Source organism: Microtus oregoni, unplaced genomic scaffold, assembly GCF_018167655.1.
Source record: "Microtus oregoni isolate MIOR12 unplaced genomic scaffold, Mior012 000020F_ref0000438, whole genome shotgun sequence".
Classification (NCBI taxonomy): domain Eukaryota; kingdom Metazoa; phylum Chordata; class Mammalia; order Rodentia; family Cricetidae; genus Microtus; species Microtus oregoni.
This window is the reverse complement of record NW_024543079.1, coordinates 15,340,716-15,361,063: the sequence shown is the minus strand read 5'-3', so window position 1 is coordinate 15,361,063 and position 20,348 is coordinate 15,340,716. Positions and strand designations below refer to the sequence as shown.

The window sequence follows — 20,348 nt, the reverse complement described above, 5'->3', positions numbered from 1 at the left end:
GCCAGACATGGCAGCAGATACCTGCAGCCCCAGTGCTGGGGACGCTGAAACGGGGGCCACTAGTCTGCCAGTCTAGCCCAAACAGCAAGCTGAGTTCAATGAGAGACCCTGTCCCAAAAAAAATATTGAGTGGGTGTGGCAGCTCATGCCTTTAATCCCAGCACTTAGAGGCAGAGGCAGACAAGTTCAAGGCCATCCGCAGGACTGGACACGGCAGAGACAGGTGGATTGCATGAACTTAATGGCCAGCCAATCTAGCCAGAAATAGCAACCTCTAGGTTTGGTGAGAGACAAAGTCTCAAAAGATAAGGTAGAGAAAAATAGAGAAAAGTATCTGAATACGACCTCTGGTTTCTATATTTGTATACATGAATGCACGCACGCACATGCACACAAACACACACAGAGATACACACAATCTTTTTTTTTTTTTTTTGGTTTTTCAAGACAGGGTTTCTCTGTGGCTTTGGAGCCTGTCCTGGAACTAGCTCTGGTAGACCAGACTGGTCTCGAACTCACAGAGATCTGCCTGCCTCTGCCTCCCTAGTGCTGGGATTAAAGGCATTCGCCACCACCGCCCGGCTTACACACAATCTTGATAATACAATATTCCTTCACCAGACAGTTATCTCTTTCCCCACCCCTACTTCCCATGTGGATTCTGCATCTGGTTCTACTACATTCACAGGTCATGAACATGTTCTAGCCCTTCATGCCTCTGTACCTCTGTAAGATGCTCTACCATCCTTCCTCAAAAGCCACACTTCTCATTCATCAATGTCATTAAGTCTCCCCTGGCCAAGCCAGACAGCTAGGTGTCTCCAATAGCCAGACAATTCTGTGTCTGTCTCCTGACTCTGGGTTCTCCCTGAGGGCAGTGATTGTACCTGTTAACTTTGTGTCCCCTGAACCATGCAGATGCAGGTATCAGTAACTGAGGGACAATGAATACTTTACATTTTTCTGTTCTGAGCCTCAGCTTTAAAAACGAGGAAAAATTGTGGCTAAAAGAAGCAGATCACCTGGGAAGTAGCTGGAGGCAGAACAGGGCTGGGGTTTGGGGTGTTGGGGCCCATCTGGAACACCACCCTCCCACGTCTTGAGTACAACCATTGAGTGCAACCCAGTGCCCCTGCTCCTTGGTACCTGGTGGCAATGAGCGGGGCAGTACGGGCTGGCCTGCTCAGGGCCTCTCGAGTCTGGGGGAGAGAGCAGTAGAGGAGCAACTCCTTCTCCGTCAGCAGGGCCAGGGTTGGAGCCGTACCCCCACTGGGCAGCTGCAAGCAAAACGGTAATGAGGAGGGATGGAAGGAAAAGAGGTCAAAGGGCCAGAAGGGCACGGGGTGACAAGGGGTGACAGCAAGCACCTGTTCTGTCAGCCAGCCAATCTGCTTGATGTCCTGGTTCCCAGCTGTACCTGTGGCTGTCAGCAGTGCCAGCAGCTCATCCTTGACCCAAGGTATGAAAGTGCTGATCTGGGCTTGGATGGCACCTGCCCATGACCTTGCACTGGCCTCATCCTTGGCCCTCAAGAAGAGGGTGTCCTGGCCATCTGCTGCCCAGATTTCCAGATACCTAAAGGCACATGGGATTAAAAAATAAGACATGTCACTGGTCAGCATCTGGTCCAAGAAACCCACCCACTGCCAAACTGGAAGAAACCACACAGGGTGTCCATGAGAGGTAAGGACTGAGTTTGTAGATAGAATCCCAGCCATGGGTGTTAGAACCTCGCAGGATCTAGGGCCAAAAAAAAAAAAAACCACAACACACATACACACACACAACACACACACATATATATACACAGATTTCTAGATTCCCACTCAAACACGTGCCAAGAGCCACAGTTATGGCCAATACCCTTTTCTCCTGGCTTCCATGAAAGGTTCCTGCTGAGTTAGCTTTCCAGGCCTCCCTGTTGCCTAGAATCTAAGGCATTCATCTACTAATAGGGAAAATACATTAAGAATTTTAGAAGACCAAGTTTACCTATATAACAAAGAACTGGGCCAAGTAGTACACATCTGTAATCAAATCAGGCTGAGGCAGGCAAGAAAAGACTAAAGAGGGGCTGGAGAGATGGCTCAGAGGTTAAGAGCACTGACTGCTCTTCCAGAGGTCCTGAGTTTAATTCCCAGCAACCACATGGTGGCTCACAGCCATCTGTAATAAGATCTGGTGCCCTCTTCTGGCCAGCAAGAAGACAGATAGACAAAACACTGTACACATAATAAATAAATAAATCTTTTTAAAAAATGTGGAAGAGAACCAACTCCTAAAAGTTGTCCTCTGACCTCCACACATGTGGTGTGCCCATATATGGGGCGGGGAGGGGCAGGAATAAATACAATCAAAAATTTTTAAAGACTTAAGTACCTAAATTATACGAGACCCTGTCTGAAAGAGAGAGAAGAGAGAAAGAAACAAAATCCATGCCGTCAACTATGGAGGGAGAGTTCATGGCTTCCCTTGCAGTTATGCCTGCCAGTTAGATCCAGGTCTAACCACTCTGAGAATCAAAGGTAAATCTTTCCTAGGTGATAATCTCCAAAGACAGATTCCACCAAATCCACCCCTCCCTACACACATGCTGGGGGCTATGGACCCCAGACCCTGAATTTCCTGTAACCCCTTGCCTGCCAGAGTAAACAACTTGTTATGCTTGCAGCTGCTCCGAGCAAACAACTTGTTTTCCTGTGCTTGCAGCTGCTCTGAGCACAAGACAGGGAGTGGTTTCTGGTGGGCTTGCAGCTGAGAGTTAGGTGTGGCCATTGGTCAAGGAGACTAGATAAGCTGCCCTGGAACCAATAAAGTGGGCATTCTTGATTCAAGGGGGCGTTCTTGGGGAATTCAAGGATGACCTGTGTCTCTGTCTGTGTTAATATCAGTCTCCAGCCCCTTGCCCATAGCGTGAACTGTACCGCAGCACAGAGTGCAGAACACGCGTAGTGCCGTACACACACACAGTCTACTCCCAGCAGAAAGATGAAATTCAAAACACCAGATATGCAGGGACACCTTTGATCCCAGCACTCAGGAGACAGAGGCAGGCAGATCTCTGTGAGTTTGAGGCCAGCCTGGTCTATATATAGAGCGAGTTCCAAGGTAGTCAGAGCTACACAGAGAAACCCTGTCTTAGGAGAGAGAGAGAGAGAGAGAGAGAGAGAGAGAGAGAGAGAGAGAAGCAATGCATGCCATCACCCTAGAGTTAATTCATGGATCCATTTGACATAGCTGCAAAGCACCTGCTTCCGTGCCAGCATGGATGCTGATAACATGTTAGTCACTTATATACAGCACAGATACCTTTCATTTGTGTTATCTGAGTGCCTCCCCACTCCAGCCTCACCTGGGTTCCGGGTCAGTGGGGGTGCACCTCCTTGAAACATATGCCATCTTCAAGGATATGTGTTTAGCCTCACTGAGGTTCCTGGGCTGAAGTCCAGGGGAAGAAGGCTGGCGCTGAAGAGGCGAGGCAGGGGGTGAGTCCCAGCCAACGGAGGTCCCGCCAGCAGAATTCTTGAAATACGGTGAGACCTCCTTCATGTATTTAACTGGTAAGGAGAGAGGTCACCTGTTACCACAGTGGCATGAACTCCATGTAGCATATATCACGATTGTCACCAGTTAATTAAAAGCTTAGTTTATGGGGCTGGAGAGAGGACTCAGTGGCTAAGAGCACTCACTGCTCTTCCAGAGGACCCAGGTTCAAGTCCCAGCATCCACATGCCAGCTCACAACTGTCTGTAACTCCAAGATCTAACAACCTCACCCAGACAAACATGCAGGCAGAACACCAATTCACATAAAATAAAATGAATTATTTTAAAAAGTTTAATTTAAGCCTAATATTATAATTTTCTAAAGTAAATTTTCTAGAATTGACAGAAGGGTAGAAAATATCTGATACCTCCCAGTATCCATCTACTCGTTTAGCATGGTTTATGGACACGGAGCCGTCTAGAACAAAGACTACATTTCCAGCCTCCTTTGCAACAAGTGTGGCCAAGTAAGTAAGTTCCAAGCAAGGAGTCAGAGAGTTCAGGGCCTTCGGGTGGTCATTCACAAAAAAAGACAACAGAAGCCGGCCAGGCAATGGTGGCATGTACCTAGGATCCCAGCACTCAGTAGGTGGAAGCAGGAGGATCTCAGGGCCAGCATGGGCTACATACTGAGATGAGAAAGAGAGAGGACAGGAGAGGAAAAGGAAAATAGAGACGTGGAGAAAAGAGGAGTGGAGCTGGGAGAGAGGAGAGAGAGAACACCACTGCAGGGAGACAGGCTCAGAGCACCGAGATGGAAGTCAGGCTGTGTGGCTGCTAGCTCTGTCCTGGGGCTTGTTTCCATCTCTTCATACCTCGTATCTGCCAGCAGGAGTTGAATGAGGAGTTCTATGGCATTGCTCATTATCCTCCAATATATTAATAGCCCCTGAAAGACTTCATTTCCCAGGATCCTTTGCATTCATAAATATCCATGTTACTAATTCTGGTCACTAGCATGAGAAAAGAATAGTGGATGCAAATAGCAGGCTTTGACTGATAGGGAAAAGAGGTGTCCTTTCCTTTCCCCTATGTTCTCCTTTCCCTGGCCAGAAGCCAGACTAACAGGATACCATCTTAAACATGAGGATGTGAGCCATGCTCTAAGGAAGCCCAATTAAAATAGAGATAGCTGGGTACTGGAGAGATGACTCAGTGGTTAAGAGCACTGACTGCTCTTCTAAGAGAACCCAGGTTCTATTCCCTGCACCCACATGACAGTTCACAACTGTTTCTAACTCCATTTCCAGGGGTTCCAAGGCTTTCTTCTGACCTCAGTGGGCCATTCATGTACATGGTACACAGACATATATGCAGGCAAAATACTCTAGAACATAAAATAATAAAATAAAAATAATTTCAAAATATAGATAGTGTAGTCCAGTTCGAATATACATACACAGATGCAATTATCTCAGAATTGCTAACATCAGACTTGCAACCTTTACCTAAACAAAACATTTGGGCTATCAAGCACAGGTAAACACACACACATAAATATTTAAAATTTTTAAGAATAATGTTTTCAAAACAAAACATCTTCCAGGCATGGTGACATTAGCTGTCTTTAATCCTAGCTATGCAGAGGCTGAGGCAGAAGTGTCACGAGTTGAGGCCAGTCTGGGTGATTTAGCTAGACCCCCACCTCAATAATCCCAGTTCAAGGACAAGCCTGGTCTACAGAAAAAGTTCCAGGGCACAGAGGAACACTGTCTTTTTAAAAACCTAAATAAATAAGACAGATGTGTGGCACTTGACTGTAAACCAAACATTTAAAAGGTCAAAAAAAGGAAAATCAGGAGTTTGAGACTAGCCTGGGCCACACAATCCCATCTCACCAAAAAAAAAAAAAAAAAAAGAAACCGCAAAATCACCAGGCGGTGGTTGTTCACACCTCTAAAGAAACCCTGTGTTGAAAAAAAAAAAATAGAATCAGGCTGGGAAGATAGCCCTGTGGTAGATTTCTTGTCGAGCATACGCAGGCACAAGGTTCCATCTCTAGCACCAAAGAGAGAGGGAGGGAGAGAGTGGGAGAGTTTACAGAGGGGGTGATTCCAGCAGAATTCTTGTCTTGCATATTTAAATCCCTGAGTTCAGTCCTTGGTACCACAAAAAAAGAAGGAAGCAGTAGAAGGGAGATGAGAAGTGGAGACAGAGCTGTGTGCTGTTCACACCTGTAATCCCAGAACTCAGGCAGCTGGCCAGGAGGACTGCCAAGAACTGGACGCTATAGAGCAGTGATTCTCAACTTCCTAATGCTGCAACCCTTTAATACGGTTCCTCATGATGCAGTGACCCCCCAACCACAAAATTATTTCATTGCTACTTCACAACCTTAATTTTGCTACTGTTATGAATTGTAATGCAAATATCTGATATGCAGGATATCTGACCCGGTGGTGGATGAGACCCACAGGTTGAGAACCACTGCTATAGAGTATTCCAGGCCAGCCTAAGCTATAGAGTAATATACTCTGTTAAAAAATAAAATAGAAGATGGGCAGAGGTAGTATACACCTTTGCTCCCAGCACTCCAGAGGCAGAGAAAGGCAGATCCTCTGTGAGTTAAAGGCCAGAGCAAGTTCCAGGACAACCAAAACTACACAGAGAAACGCTGTCTTGAAAAAAAAAATAAGTAAATAAATATAAAATAGGATAAAATAAAAAACAGAAAGAATGAAAAAGAGGACAGAGAGAAGAAAAAAGGAAAGGAAGAAGAGAAGAAGGAAGGGAGAAGAAAAGGAAAGAAAAAAGAGAAAAACTTCTATTACACTGTTTGGCCTTCTTTTAATTTTCTTTTTAGATTTATATATTTTATTTTATGTGTAAGAAAGTTTTGCTCAAATGTGTGTTTGTACCCCACATGTATGCCTGGTGTCCTCAGAGGTCCGAGGAGGGCACCTTGAGCACCATGTCAGGTCCTCTGCAAGAACAGCAAATGCTCTTAACCACTGAGCCATCTCTCCAGCCCTGCTGTTGGTCTTTTTGAAATAGAGTCTCATACTGGCCTCCCAAACACTAGGATTGTAGGCATGTGTGATCATGTCCAGCTAACTTTATCCTTTTTTTTTCCAGTTTTGATTTTGGTTTTTTAAGATAAGATTTCTCTGTGTTGGCCTGGAACCCACTCTGTAGACCAGGCTGGCCTTGAACTCAGAGATCCTCCTGCCTCTGCAGGAATTAAAGAAGTATACCACCACCACTACCTGGCTTACTTTTATTATCTCTAAGGCACCATGGATCATGGGTTTATTTCTGACAGGGCCAGCTAGCATCTTAACCAGCACATGTGACCAGCGACCCTGGCAGATCCACCCAGTATCACTGAAAGGGCCTTTGGTGACGATGGAAATGTGTCGCTCTATACAGCAGAACCACCACTGGCTCACACTGCAGTGAGCACATGGAATAAGACTAGCACGAACCAGCAGACACCAAAATAGGGCCTCAGATTACCTGGAGCTGGTGCTACGGGCCACTGGGGTCCACCTGATGTCAGTGCAGGGAGCCAAACCCGGCCCCTCTATGTGAGCAGCAGTGCTCTTAACACTGAGCCATCTCTGCAGAGCTCACAACTGTCTGTAACTCCAGTTCCAGGAGATCTGACACCTTCACACCAATGCACATAAAATAAAGTTAAATACATTATTTTAAAAATTATTGAACTGGGGGCTGGAGAGATGGCTCAGAGGTTAAGAGCATTGCCTGCTCTTCCAAAGGTCCTGAGTTCAATTCCCAGCAACCACATGGTAGCTCACAACCATCTGAAATGGGGTCTGGTGCCACAAGGACATATGCTCAACTATGTTCATAGCAGCTTTGTTTGTCATAGCCAGAACCTGGAAACAACCTAAATGCCCCTCCACCGAAGAATGGATAAGGAAAGTGTGGTACATTTACACAATGGAGCACTACACAGCAGAAAAAAAAAGTAACGACAGCTTGAATTTTGCAGGAAAATGGATGGAGCTAGAAAGCATTATTTTGAGTGAGGTAACCCAGACACAGAAAGACAATTATCACATGTACTCACTCATAGGTGGTTTTTTTTTTTTTTTTGGTTTTTTTTGGGGGTTTTTTTTTTTTGTTTTGTTTTGTTTTGTTTTTTTTTTTTTTTTTTGGTTTTTCGAGACAGGGTTTCTCTGTGGCTTTGGAGCCTGTCCTGGAACTAGTTCTGTAGACCAGGCTGGTCTCGAACTCACAGAGATCCGCCTACCTCTGCCTCCCGAGTGCTGGGATTAAAGGCGTGCGCCACCATCGCCCGGCTCATAGGTGATTTTTAAACATAAAGCAAAGAAAGCCAGCCTACAAACCACAATCCCAGAGAACTTAGACAACAATGCGGACACTAAGAGAGACTTACATAGATCTAATCTACATGGGAAGTAGAAAGTAGAAAAAACAAGATCTCCTGAGTAAATTGGGAGCATGGGGACCTTGAAGGAGGGTTGAAGGGGGAAAGGGAGAGGCAGGGAGGGGAGCAGAGAAAAATGTAGAGCTCAATAAAAATCAATAAAAAAATAAAACAATAAAAAAGAATTTTAAAAAAGCAAATTCAAACCCAGGACACTTGAATCCGCTCTCAAAAGAAATAGAAACAAAGCCTGGCAGTGGTGGCACATGCCTCCCAGCACTCAAGGCAGAGACAAGCGAATCTCTGTGAGTTCGAGGCCAGCCTGGTGTACATAGTGAGTTCCAGGACTGTTACAGAGAAACCCTATATCAAAGAAAGAAAAGGGAGGGTGGGAGAGAGGGATGGAGGGATGGAGTGAAGGAGGGAGGGAAGGGAGGGAAGGAAGAAAAGAAGAGAGAAAAAAAAAGAGTTTGAACATGACCAGGCATGAGGAATTCAGAGTCATCCTTAACTACATAAGGAGTCTCAGATCAATCTACAAGAAGGAGACAGACAGACAGACAGCTAGAAATCGTAAGGCAGCAGTGTGGCTCACACCTATAATCCCAGACCTTGGGAGATTCTAAGGCAGTTGGATTACCAAGAGTTCTAGGCTACCCTGGGCTACAGAATTAGGCTCTATCTCAAATGACTGAAAGGAAAAGAACGCTAAGGAAGGTAATTAAGCTTTAGTTCATGGGACAGGTGTGACACTAGAGTCTGGGTCTTTCTCTTGGCTTCACCCTCACAGCCACAGGAGGGCTGCCATAACTCAAGTCGATCATTCCTTATGTCACAAAACACAAAGCAAGGAGAGAGGAGCAAGCAGAAAAACACGGCTCCCTTGCACCTGTGTAACAGGTGCCTGTGGCGGCCGGAGGTGTTGGATCCCATACAGCTGAAGCTACAGGTGGTAGCAAGCAGCCTTATGTGGATGCTGGGAATCCACCTCCGGTCCCCTGAGGTCAGTGTCGTTGTCCCCGTCTCCCACCCCCCCCCACCTGTCCCGGAGAGAACACTGTAAAGGCAAGAACTTCATGTGACTCATCTATGTCCTCAGGATCCAACAGGCTTCTCATATGCTACATGCTCAGCAAATGAACATTCGTCAATTCTGAAGCCAAAGAAACTGGTAAGAGTCACTGTGTGCCCGGCTGTCCCAGAACCAGGTCACCTTTCTCTATTGCCATAGGAACATACTATAAATGAGGAGTGTTCCAGCTGGTGCCAGAAACGGGGCTTGGATTTCACAGACCAAGTGGCCTCTCCCTGAATGAGGGTGGAAACCTGGGGGCCCCAGAGTTTGGCCATAAATAGCCTCACCACTCTGACTTCTGCCTGACTCATTTGAGCAGATAGGGTGGGACTGCCTCCAGACTATGGCCTCCAGAACTGAGGACACGGCCATGGCTGGTGGCCAGGATCGTGGAATCTACAAGGATAGGTCCAGCCAGAGTCCACATTCTCCCCAGCCAAGTCTCTGGCCCAGCAGCCTAGTAAAGCTCACACAGGAAGCTGAGGCTAATGAAGGAAACCAGAGGAAAAGCAGAGGTGAGCCCTGGCCACAGGACATAGGAAGAGATCCTACTGGAGGCATTCCACTAGATTCTGCAACGAAGCAAGGCCATACCCCTGCCAGTTCAATTGGAGAACACAGGGTCTCGTGTGCCTTGCTGAGAGGAGTCACATTTGTTTTGGCTCAATGCAGAAATGTTCAGAATGCATCCCAGGGCTCAGTAAGTGCCTGTGACTAAATGTCCTGGCCTGGAAACTTGGGAAATCTGTTGGCTGGGCTCAACCTGTTCCCTGTCTGTTCAGAGTGGGCGGTTACTTCCCCTGTTGAAATTATACCTTGGACTCATCCTTTTACTAATCTAAAGCCTCTCTACCCTAACCCAGATGTCAATAGTGTGAACAGAGGACCCCATCTCACCTGCCAGGGCACACCAGCTTCTCCTACAGCTCTTGACCTACACTACGTAGCAGGATAAAAACACAAACCAAGTGTGCTAATGCATGACCGCTGTCCCAGCACTGGTGGCTGAGGCATGAAGAGCAAGATCAAGAAGCATGCAGGCCAGGCAGTGGTGGCTCATACCTTAAATCCCAACACTCAGCAGGCAGACCCAGGGGGATCTCTGAGGACAACCTGGTCTTCAGAGTGAGTTCTAGGACAGCCAGGGATACACAGAGAAACCCTGTTTTGGAAAACCAAAAAACAAAACCATGTAGGGGCTGGAGAGATAGGTTCAGTGGTTAAGAGCATTTGCTGTTTTGGTTAAAGACCCAGGTTTGGTTCCCAACACCTACATGGTGGCTCACAACTGTCCTTAACTCCAGTTCCTAGGACTGCCCCACCTTCTAAGGGTGCCAGGCACACACGTAGTATACATACATACATACATACATACATACATACATACATACAAACAAAACACTCATATACATAGAGGAAAAATAAATGTCTGAAAATAAATACTTAGACTACATGTAAATGCCTAGAACTGAACAAAAACAAAGAAATGTGTTCGATGACGTGACTGAAGGCATCCCTCTTCGGTAAAATGCTTGCCTAGCACACGTAAGAGCCTGGGGGAAGAAAAGAAGAAAGGGAGGAAGAAAGGAGGAGTATGAGAAGGGAGGGACATTTGTCAAAGGAATGGGTATCGAAAGGCTTGGAACTTGTGGAACTGGAACAAGAACATAAATGTGGTATCTGGTGGCTTGATTTAATGTCCTCCTTTTCTGACATAACCACTCTGAGCCTTGATGTCCTATTTTTGTTTGTTTGTTCCTGGGCCTATCTTTCTTCATTTCCTACTTTCTTTGTCTCTTTCCTTTCTCCTTTTGTGACTCGGACGCGGTCGAGGATGACCTTGAACTACTTTTTTTTTTCTTTTTTGCAACAGTGTTATTTCATTAGGCACAGAATTTTAAGTGATCTCTTCAGTTTTCAGTTTCTCCATAAACAGGCAAAATGATGTGTGGCATTTAACATATTTGAGCTTGCCAACTGACTCACTACCTAGAAAGGGGAAATAGTCCCTAACATGTTTAACCAGGAGGTCAGATCATCTGCCGATCCCATGAACATGACATGAATATGACAGACTGTTGCCCATCTGCACCTTCATTCACCACAATCCAACAACCCCAGTTTAGGCCCAGATTCCACAGCATGTTTCCCGCCAACGGTTCTTAAATTTCCTAGAAGACTTTTATCATTACCTCCTGCTCCAGAAATCTGGGCTAGAAGCTTCTTGGGTATCACCAGCAAGGGTGTTGGTGCTTGAGGAGAAATGTCATGAATGAAAAGATGACCTTGGCAGGGATTTCTTTGCCGTGATCTTGCTGAAAATTGTGTTGCCGTCAGGTTGGGCCACCTGAGTATTGGCAATCTCGTCAGCCATCAGGGCCCCTCGATGTCCTTCCTCAGCAGTGGCCACTGGGGACAGCAACCTTGAACTCTTGATCCTCTGGTCTCTACCTCTCACGTGCTGGTGTGCACAGCCATTCGCCTGGCTCTTTTCTGGTCTTTAAGGCAGGGCCTCGTTAGCACATGTTCATAGTGGCCCAAGTGCTGAGGGTCCAGGCATATGCTACCATGCCCAGTTAGTTCCTCATTTTAAAAATAATTTATAGGGGTTGAAGAGTAGGCAAAGAACACATGTGAATAAAATTTTCAAAACATAGAATTTTCATTTTATTTTATTTTATTTTGGGGGTTCTTTTTAGACAGGAACTCTCTGTGTAGCCCTGGCTGTCCTGGAACTCACTCTGTAGACCAGGCTAGACTGGAATTCAATCTGCCTGCCTCTGACTCCCAAGAGCTAGGATTAAAGGTGTGCACCACCACATTGGGCCCTAATAGAATTTTTACTTTCACTAAGACTGGAGAGATGTCTCAGTGGTTAAGAGCATCTATTACTCTTGAAGAGGACCCAAGTTCAGTCCCCAGCACCCACTTGGCAGCTCACAACCTTAAGTCTACCTGCAGGGAATCTCACACCCTCTTCTGGACTCTTCTGGTGGCCATGAAACTGCACTTACAGATATGCAAGCAAAACACACACATAACTTTTTTAACTTTAAATGATTTTTATTTTTATTACTTTGTGGGGAGGATTTGAGGCAGGGTTTCTCTATGTGGCTTTGGAGCCTGTCCTGGAACTCGCTCTGTAGACCAGGCTTACTTTTATTACTTTTATGAATGGGGTGGGGGTATGTGCACCTAAATATGACGCCCTCAGAGGCTAAGGGCACTGGATCCCTAAAGAGCTGGAGTTGTAAGCAGTGTAAACTGCCAGTGTGGGTGCTGAGAACTAATTTCAGGTCTTCTACAAGAGCTCAGAATTCAGAGATCTGCCTGCTTCTGAGTACTGAGTACTGTCTGGTTTGTAGTACACACTCTTAAGTGGGATGACATCTCTCCGACCCCTACTTTTTACCCTAATTTTTTTATTTTATTTTTATTTAGTGTACACATATGCACACCGTGTATGCATCGTGCACACGTGGAAGTCAGAGGATAACGTGTGGGAGTTGGTTCTCCCCATCCACCATGTGGGTCCCCAATCTCTGGGCCTAGCAGCAAATACTTTTGCCATTAGACCCATCTCTTCAGCCCTTAGGTCCTCATCTTAAACACGGGCTAATATGCATCTGTCTTGTAGGACGGTGAAGCCACTGTTTGCCTGTCTGCCATTGATTAGGTCTTCAATAAAGGCGTGGTAACACTTCTGCCGCTGGTCTCAGCCTGACAGAGTGAGGGAAATGGGAATAGTGGTAATACCCAGAAAAGTGTCTGAGTCCAAACCCTGGCCCTTGGTCTCTAGCCTTGGTATCTCTCTGAGCGTGTCACTTTTCCTATTCAATGGGCTCTGATGCTAATTCTCTCAACAAGGCACTGTGAGGATTCAGTCCCTTCCCTAAAGCTGATGGAAAAGAGAAGGCTTAGGATTTCAATGCCTGTGAGGGGCAACCTTTAAGGACCTACTGACTTCACAAAGCTGAACAAAAAAATAGTTTCTGGACCCCTGCATGCTGACTGACCAGCAGAGATCCCACACTACTACACCTTGGAAAATAAAATCTCATTTTACTCCACCTGTACTACAGATGTGGAATGGAAGTAGCATTGAATGAGATTCTACAGGCAAATGAAGCCTTTATTCTAATAGTCCCCCAGGAACCATACTCCAAATATGTATTCACAGGTTCATGAAAAAGTCATATCAGGGTTATCTAGGATACAAGACCCTATGGACAATGTGCATGTCCGTGATGAACACCAACAGCACAGAACAAGATGTGAGCTCCCTAACTGGCAGACATCATTCTGTGCCCTGATATTTGCATCCAGCCCTGGACCAGAAGGAAGCAGAAAATATTTGCTAGAAGGATGAATGAGCTAAGTAAGCATGGTGGAAATTGCCTGTAATCATGCCAAGGAGGCTACACAAGCACAAACATGACTGAGGGCCCACGAGAAGGCTCAGCAGGAAAACGTGTTTGCTGTCGAGCCCAATATCTGAGTAAATCCCCTGGATCCACAAGCTGGAAGGAGGAAACGGACTCCCACAAGTTGTCCTCTGCTCTCTACATACGCATGGTGATACAAATGCATAAACATCATACACACATTAACATACAAAATAAACAGGGTGTGACTTAAAAATTAAGAAACTGGGCTTAGTAGTTAAGGACATGTACTATTTTGCAAGAGGACCTGAGTTTAACTCCCAGAAATCAGAAGCTCACAACTGCCAATAACTCTAGCTCCAGGATTCAATGCCCTGGCCTCAATGGGTGCATACCCATAACCACACATGTATATAATTAAAATTTTAATTAAGAAAAGAAGGATTAGCACATTTGTTTAACATGGGCAAGTCCCTAGGTACAAGATACCAAAGCATGCTAGGCACTGTGTTAAGTGCCTTCCCTGGGTCATTTCACTGGCTCCTCAATACCACCCCTTGAGAGAGGCACATGGTTAATACCCTCGGACAAATGAGAACACTGAAACTCAGGAGAGGCTACTTACCTAAGGTCACGCTTGCCTAGTCTACACAATGAGATCCAGGTAAGCCAGGGCTACAGAGTGAGACTTCCTCAAAAAGAAAAAGATAGATAGATAGATAGATAGATAAAAATGAACATAAATTTTGAGCTCATATCTCTCAGAAGCAACGTTCTGAGCTATTCCTACTACATAGCATATGACCTAGATGTCACAAGATACCTGGATCTGTAAAAAATAAAATAAATAAGTCAGATATAGTGACACTTGGGAGACTGGAGTAGGAGGATTGCTTAGACTAGCCAAGTATGGTTTACACAGGGATAACCAGGACTGCATAACAAGACCCATCTCAAAAGGTTATAAGTCTTTAACTTACAAGCACAAGCATATAAAGTTCTCTGATGTAAAACTATCAACAGAGGTTATCACTGTACAGTGGGGGTTTTGTTTGGATTTTTAGTTCTTATTGTTGTTGAAACATAGCCTTGAACTCCTCTTCCTGCCTCCACCTCGCAAGGTCCTGTTGTATCTGGGCAAGTTCTCCACTATTGAGTCATAGCTCAGCCCTGACTATGAATGACCTTCTTAACTCCCTGTTGTTTCATTCTGCAGAATATATGCTGTTTTTTAATTTTTAAAACACCAACTTTAGTTTTCAAAATATACCACTGGGGCCTTGGAGATAGATGGTTCAGCAGGTAAAGATGCATGATGGGCCTGCCACCTCTCTGCCATGATGAACTGTACACACCCTTCCTTAAACTGACTGACAAGTTAAACTAACTGACAAGTTATCCATCACAGCAACGAAATACCTAACTTTACCTAGTCAGTGAAAGATTAAAATTCTTTGGTAAATAATTTTGTGCACTAGACCTTAGAGAGCCACATGACTTGCAGTAGAGATATTTAAAAACATCACTTCTAGAAAGGCAGTGGTGACACATGCCTTTATCCCAACACTGGGGAGGCAGAGGCAGGAGGATCTCTGTGGGTTCAAAGCCAGCTTGATCTACAGAGTGAATTCCAGGAGACAGCCAAGGCTATTACACAGAGAAATTCTTTGTATAAAAATAGGAACAAAAACAAAAGCAAAAAAAATCACTTCTGAGAGATCTGGGCTCAAATTTCCTTCTCCTCTTCCTCCTTCTCTTTCTCTTTCCTCTTTCTCCCTTCTCCTTCTTCTTCTTTTGTCAAAAGAATCTCATTCCATAGCCCTGGCTTGCCTGAAATGCACCATTAGATCAGGCAAGTGTGACCTTATGCAAGCATCTAAAGACCTAGTAGTTTCTCGGTTTGCTTGTGGGGAAATAGAGGTGTTGGGAAGTAACACTGCCACTGTACTACTTCCCAGCCCTAATTGTTTTCATTAAATTTAATTATTGTGTGTAAGAAACACACATGTACAGAGGTCAGAGGACAACTTGCAGGAGTCAGTTCTCTCCCTCCAACTATGGACTCTGGAGACTGAACACAAGTCATCAGGCTTGGCAGCAAGTGCCTCTACCTGCTGAGCCATCATCTCACTGGCAAGAGCCACAAGCATTTCATTTGAGTTCTGCAGATCAGGCCAGCATTGGATTAGGCCAGGTTTTGTTTGTGGGGAGTCACATGATCCAAAGCTATGTGTGTGCAGCCAAAAAAAATGTCTCCTTGAGAACAATGGTCAGAATAACAGGTCTTTGCATTCATGGGAGACCCAGACAGGGGTTCCATTTATGTCTGTTCCAAGCACAGAAGTCTCTCTGGCACCTAAGGGGCACAGAACACTCAGCTCAACTGAATAAATAACCCCAAATTAACTACATCCACTTTAAAACTGTTAACACATGCAGTCAAATCACATGGGACGCATAGCAGTGTCTGTCTCCCAGAGGAAGAGACAGGGTTGGCTGACTTCAGAGCTCCAAGGACCCATAACAGAAAAACTCAAATTTCACAAGCCAGAATGAGCCTGGAGACCTTATTCAGATTTAGGAATGACAACTGCAATCATGAACATTATCAGGAAAGTAAAAAAGGTCAGAGGCATAGCCTACTGGTCAATCTCCAAACACTCTCAAGAACCAAGATGTACAGAGCTGAGTGCCAGCCCTAGAGGGAGGGGCAGCAGGGCTCAGAAGTATACAATAGCATCTGCTCTCAGAGAGTTTCTAGATTGGAGGAACAGTTCAGTGGTACAGTACTTGCCAGTCATACATGGGACCCTGGGTTTTGTTGTGGTTTGTTTTTGAGATACAGTTTCTCTGTGTATCCCTGGCCCTGTGGCCCTGGGTTTGATTCCCAGCACTAGGATTGGAGGAGGGGCTTCTATACTAGATGCTTGAAATGCACTATCACCTTAGCTTTACATACTGCTTGTTTGGTTTTTTTTTTGTTTGTTTGTTTGTTTCAGGGAGGGTTTAAGACAAGGGTTCTCTGTATGGCCTTGGCTGTCCTGGAACTTGCTCTGTAGACCAAGCTAGCCTTGAACTCAGAGATCTGCCTGTTGTGACAGGCTACCCCCCCACCCCACCTCATGCTGGGATTATAAACTTTTGCTAACCAGCCTACATGCATTATTCTTTAATCTTGGGGAGATGGGGGAGAAGCATGACAGGGAGTATCATCCAAGACTGAGGCAATATTTCTCTCTATAACCAGAGAGAAATCAGTTCAACTAGAGTCAGAATCTTCTTAGCTGCAGGACTTAAGAATCGTTACTTATTCTCAGAGCTGGAGAGATGGCTCAGCAGTAAGGAAAGCTCACTGCTCTTGCAGATGGCTGCAATTCAGTTTCGAGCACCCACACCAGGCTCACAATGTTGACTATAGCTACAGAAGAGGGGGCCACCCTCTTCTGGCCCTCGAAGGCACATACTCTCACATGCATATATATGCACATATACATAGTTAAAAATAATAGCAATTCCTGTTATTCTAGGCTTTGATCATGAACATTTATTTAAGTGCTAATATATACTTGTACCTTTTATTTCTTGATTGGTTGGTTGGTTAGTTGATTTGCTTGTTTTTTGATGCAGGGTCTTACTTATAGTCTAGGTTGGTCTGAAACTCAGCAGTTCTCCTGCCTTGGCCTCCTGAATGCTCAGGATTAAAATTAGCTTTTTTTCCCCTTCTTTTTGTTTTCTTACTTAAAATATAAATCTATTTGTATTTATGTCTCTGCGTTTGGATGTATGCCTTTGTGTGCAGATGCTCAGAAAGGCCAGAAGAGGGTGTCAGATCCCCTGGAGCTAGATTCACGGGCAGTTGTGAGGCACCCCGTGTGGGCACTCGGAATGGAGCTCAAGTTCTCTGAGCAGCAAGCACACTTAGCTCCCCAGCCGTCTCACCAGCTCCTCCCACGCTCATTTTGTACATTTCTCTACATTTTATTTGCAAAAACTAAGAAATAAAATGTATGCATTTCAAGTAGGAGAAACTCTCTAGTAAAGTAGGTCAAAGTATAAGATCGGCCTGAGAGCAAAGGTTTGTGTTATGGAGGAAAGGGGCTCCTTCATCATTTAGGGCTCCCCTCTAGTCACTCTCATTAAAAATCTCAGAAGAAGGCCTGGAGAGATGACTCAGTGGTTAAGAGCACTGGCTGTTCTTCCAGAGGACCCGGGTCCAATTCCCAGCACCCACGTGACAGTTCACAACTGTCTGTAACTCCAGTTTCAGGGTACCCAAAACCCTTATACAGGCCAAACACCAATGCACATAAATTTTTTTTAAAAAGTGGAAAAAAATTCAGAAGCAGCTGAGCTGTTATGGTACACACATTAAGCAGACAGATCTCTGTGAGTTCAAGGCCAGCTTGGTCTACAGAGCAAGTTAGTCCACAGAGTGAGTTCCAGGACAGCCAGGACTACACAGAGAAACCCTGTTTCAGAAAGAAAAAGAAAAAAAAAAGATAAGGTCTCACTGTGTTGCACAAGATGGCTCTGAATGCCTGGATTCAAGACAGCCTCTTGTTCAGTCTCATGAGTACCTGAGATTACAGGTTTGCTCCATCCTGATCATCTTTTTGTTTATATCTTTAAAAACAAATAATCTCTGTGTAATGTATACCTTCCCCCCTTCGAATAAAACTTTAGACTTACTTTATGAGTTTTTACTGTGCCTTAGTATTTGCTTTTTACCTTTTTATGTATTTTATGTTTGAGTGTTCTGCTTACATGTATCCCTGCATGACGGAAGAGGGCATCAGATTCCATTACAGATGGTTGGGAGCCATCATGTGGTTGCTGGGAATTGAACTCAGAGGACCTCTGGAAGAGCAGCAAGTGCTCTTAACTGCTGAGCCCTCTCTCCAGCCCGCGTAATATTTTTAGTAATATTTTTCAATGCATCACAGATTCACTACTGTTGCTGTCAGTATGTTCCGCCAAATTGGAAAAAGAACAAAAGAAAGAAGGGCATTTTCCTTGTGGTATCCCTCCCTCTTCCCCCTGGCCTGGTCTCCAAGGGCCCGAGCAAGTCCTGGCATGAGATCTGCACACACAATGGGCCTCTCTAAGCAGCGGACAGAGGAGTGTTGGCTGCCAGCTTACGCCCAGGCTCTAGTCACAAACATATCCCTGTGGCTAAAAACAGGCTCAGAAGATCTGTGCAAATCTCTGACTTAGCAGGAAGAAAAAAAGTTATAGGAGGCATGCTGGGGTGGCTGAGGCCCAGCTGAACACCCAACTCAGGCCTGGGAAAGAAGGCCTACCTATGGGAAACACCTAGAGATCACTGGTGACACCAGTCCTTACTGGACATTCTTGAGGATTCTATATCCAACAAGCTGCCTTGCCAAGTTCACATCCAAATGACAGACCAGCCTTCGATGACTCTTCCAAGAAGCCTTAGGAGTCAGTTAGGGAATGGGGAAGTCGCAAACAATGTGGCCAGTGACTGGGTTCTCAGGGAACATAGGCCCTGGCAAGATCCTAAGAGCCCTGGTTCCAAATAGGGAAAATTGAGTGGCTAACTCACACAAACTCCTCAGAGTCTCAAGGAACAAGTACAACCCAGCATCGTCCTGTCCTCAAGACTTTTCCAATCACTGCAGCAGCACAGACTTGAGCCCAGTTCCCCACCAACACCCCTCCCGCCCAATCAGCCTGTGGTGCTGCCTTGAAGGAAACGCCCCTCCTTCCAGGAGGCAGCTGGCCAAGAGACCAGGTCAAAACAGACCTCGGGGCTGAAAATAGAGCTCAGTGGTAGAGAACCTGCCTAGTATATGTGAGCCCTAAGTTCAGTTCCAGAACGCCCACCGCCACCACAGCACAACAGAGAGCTGGGAAAGAGAGGGAGAGAAAATGAGATTCAAGGAGGAAAACTGGAAAACAGAACACAGTGATTAAGACATACAGCACACAAGCCGGGCAGTGGTGGCGCACACCTTTAACCTCAATACTCAGGAGGCAGAGACAGGCAAGAGCTCTGTGAGCTCGAGGCCAGCCTGGTCTACAGAGCGAGTTCCAGGACAGGCTCAGAAGTTAGAGAAACCCTGACTCAAAAAAACAAAACAAGGGGGCTGGAGAGATGGCTCAGTGGTTAAGAGCATTGCCTGCTCTTCCAAAGGTCCTGAGTTCAATTCCCAGCAACCACATGGTGGCTCACAACCATCTGTAAAGAGATCTGGCGCCCTCTTCTGGCCTTCAGGCATACAGACAGAATATTGTATACATAATAAATAAATAAATAAATATTAAAAAAAAAAAAAAAACAGCCAGTCATGGGGCTGGAGGGCTGGAGTGAGCGCTGACAGTTCAGAGCTCATACGGCTCTTCCGGAAGACCCAAGTCCAGTTCCAAGCACCCTAGGGATGGTAACTCCAGCTCTAGGGAATCTGACACCTCTGGCATCCAAGGGTACCTGCGCTCATATATACAAACCCACATACAGACATACACCAACTACAAATAATATGATTTTTTTTTAAAAGAATCCAGGCCAGGTAGTAGTGGTATCTGCCTTTAATACCAGCACTCAGGGAAACAGAGGTAGGCAGATCTCTGTGAGTTCAAGGCCAGCCCGGTCTAAAGACCTAGTTCCAGGACAGCTAGGGCTGTTACAAAGAAAAACCCTGTCTCAGAAAAAAAAAAAGTCCAAGCATGGTGATACAGTCTGTAATCTCCACACTCAAGAGATGAAGGCAGGAGAATCAGGATTTCAAAGTCAACCTGGGCTACTTGAAACTACACCAAATAACCAACACATAAAATGAAGGGGGGAGATGTTCCAAGTACTTTTTTTGTTAGTATTCTTTTGTTTGCTTGTTTTGAGTCTCATTGTGTAGTAGGACTTTGCTGATCTTGGACTATGTGTGCCAGGATTTCCCTCAAATTCATAGAGATTTACCTTTACCTCCAAGTACTGGGATTAAAGATATGCACCTCTATATCAGCTGCTA

The 20,348-nt window shown here is 45.3% G+C and overlaps 1 protein-coding gene across 3 annotated transcripts in view; it reads right to left on the bottom strand.

Moving 5' to 3' along the window:
* Window positions 1–20,348, bottom strand: part of Snta1 (syntrophin alpha 1) — a 31,687-nt gene that overhangs the window by 3,220 nt on the left and 8,119 nt on the right. For all 3 annotated transcript variants that reach the window (XM_041671008.1, XM_041671009.1, XM_041671011.1), the window contains exons 3-5: window positions 3,353–3,557; window positions 1,368–1,575; window positions 1,147–1,277 (exon numbers count right to left, since the gene is read on the bottom strand). In XM_041671008.1, coding sequence (XP_041526942.1) covers window positions 1,147–1,277; window positions 1,368–1,575; window positions 3,353–3,557 — 544 coding nt within the window. The remainder of the gene's footprint in view (window positions 1–1,146; window positions 1,278–1,367; window positions 1,576–3,352; window positions 3,558–20,348) is intronic.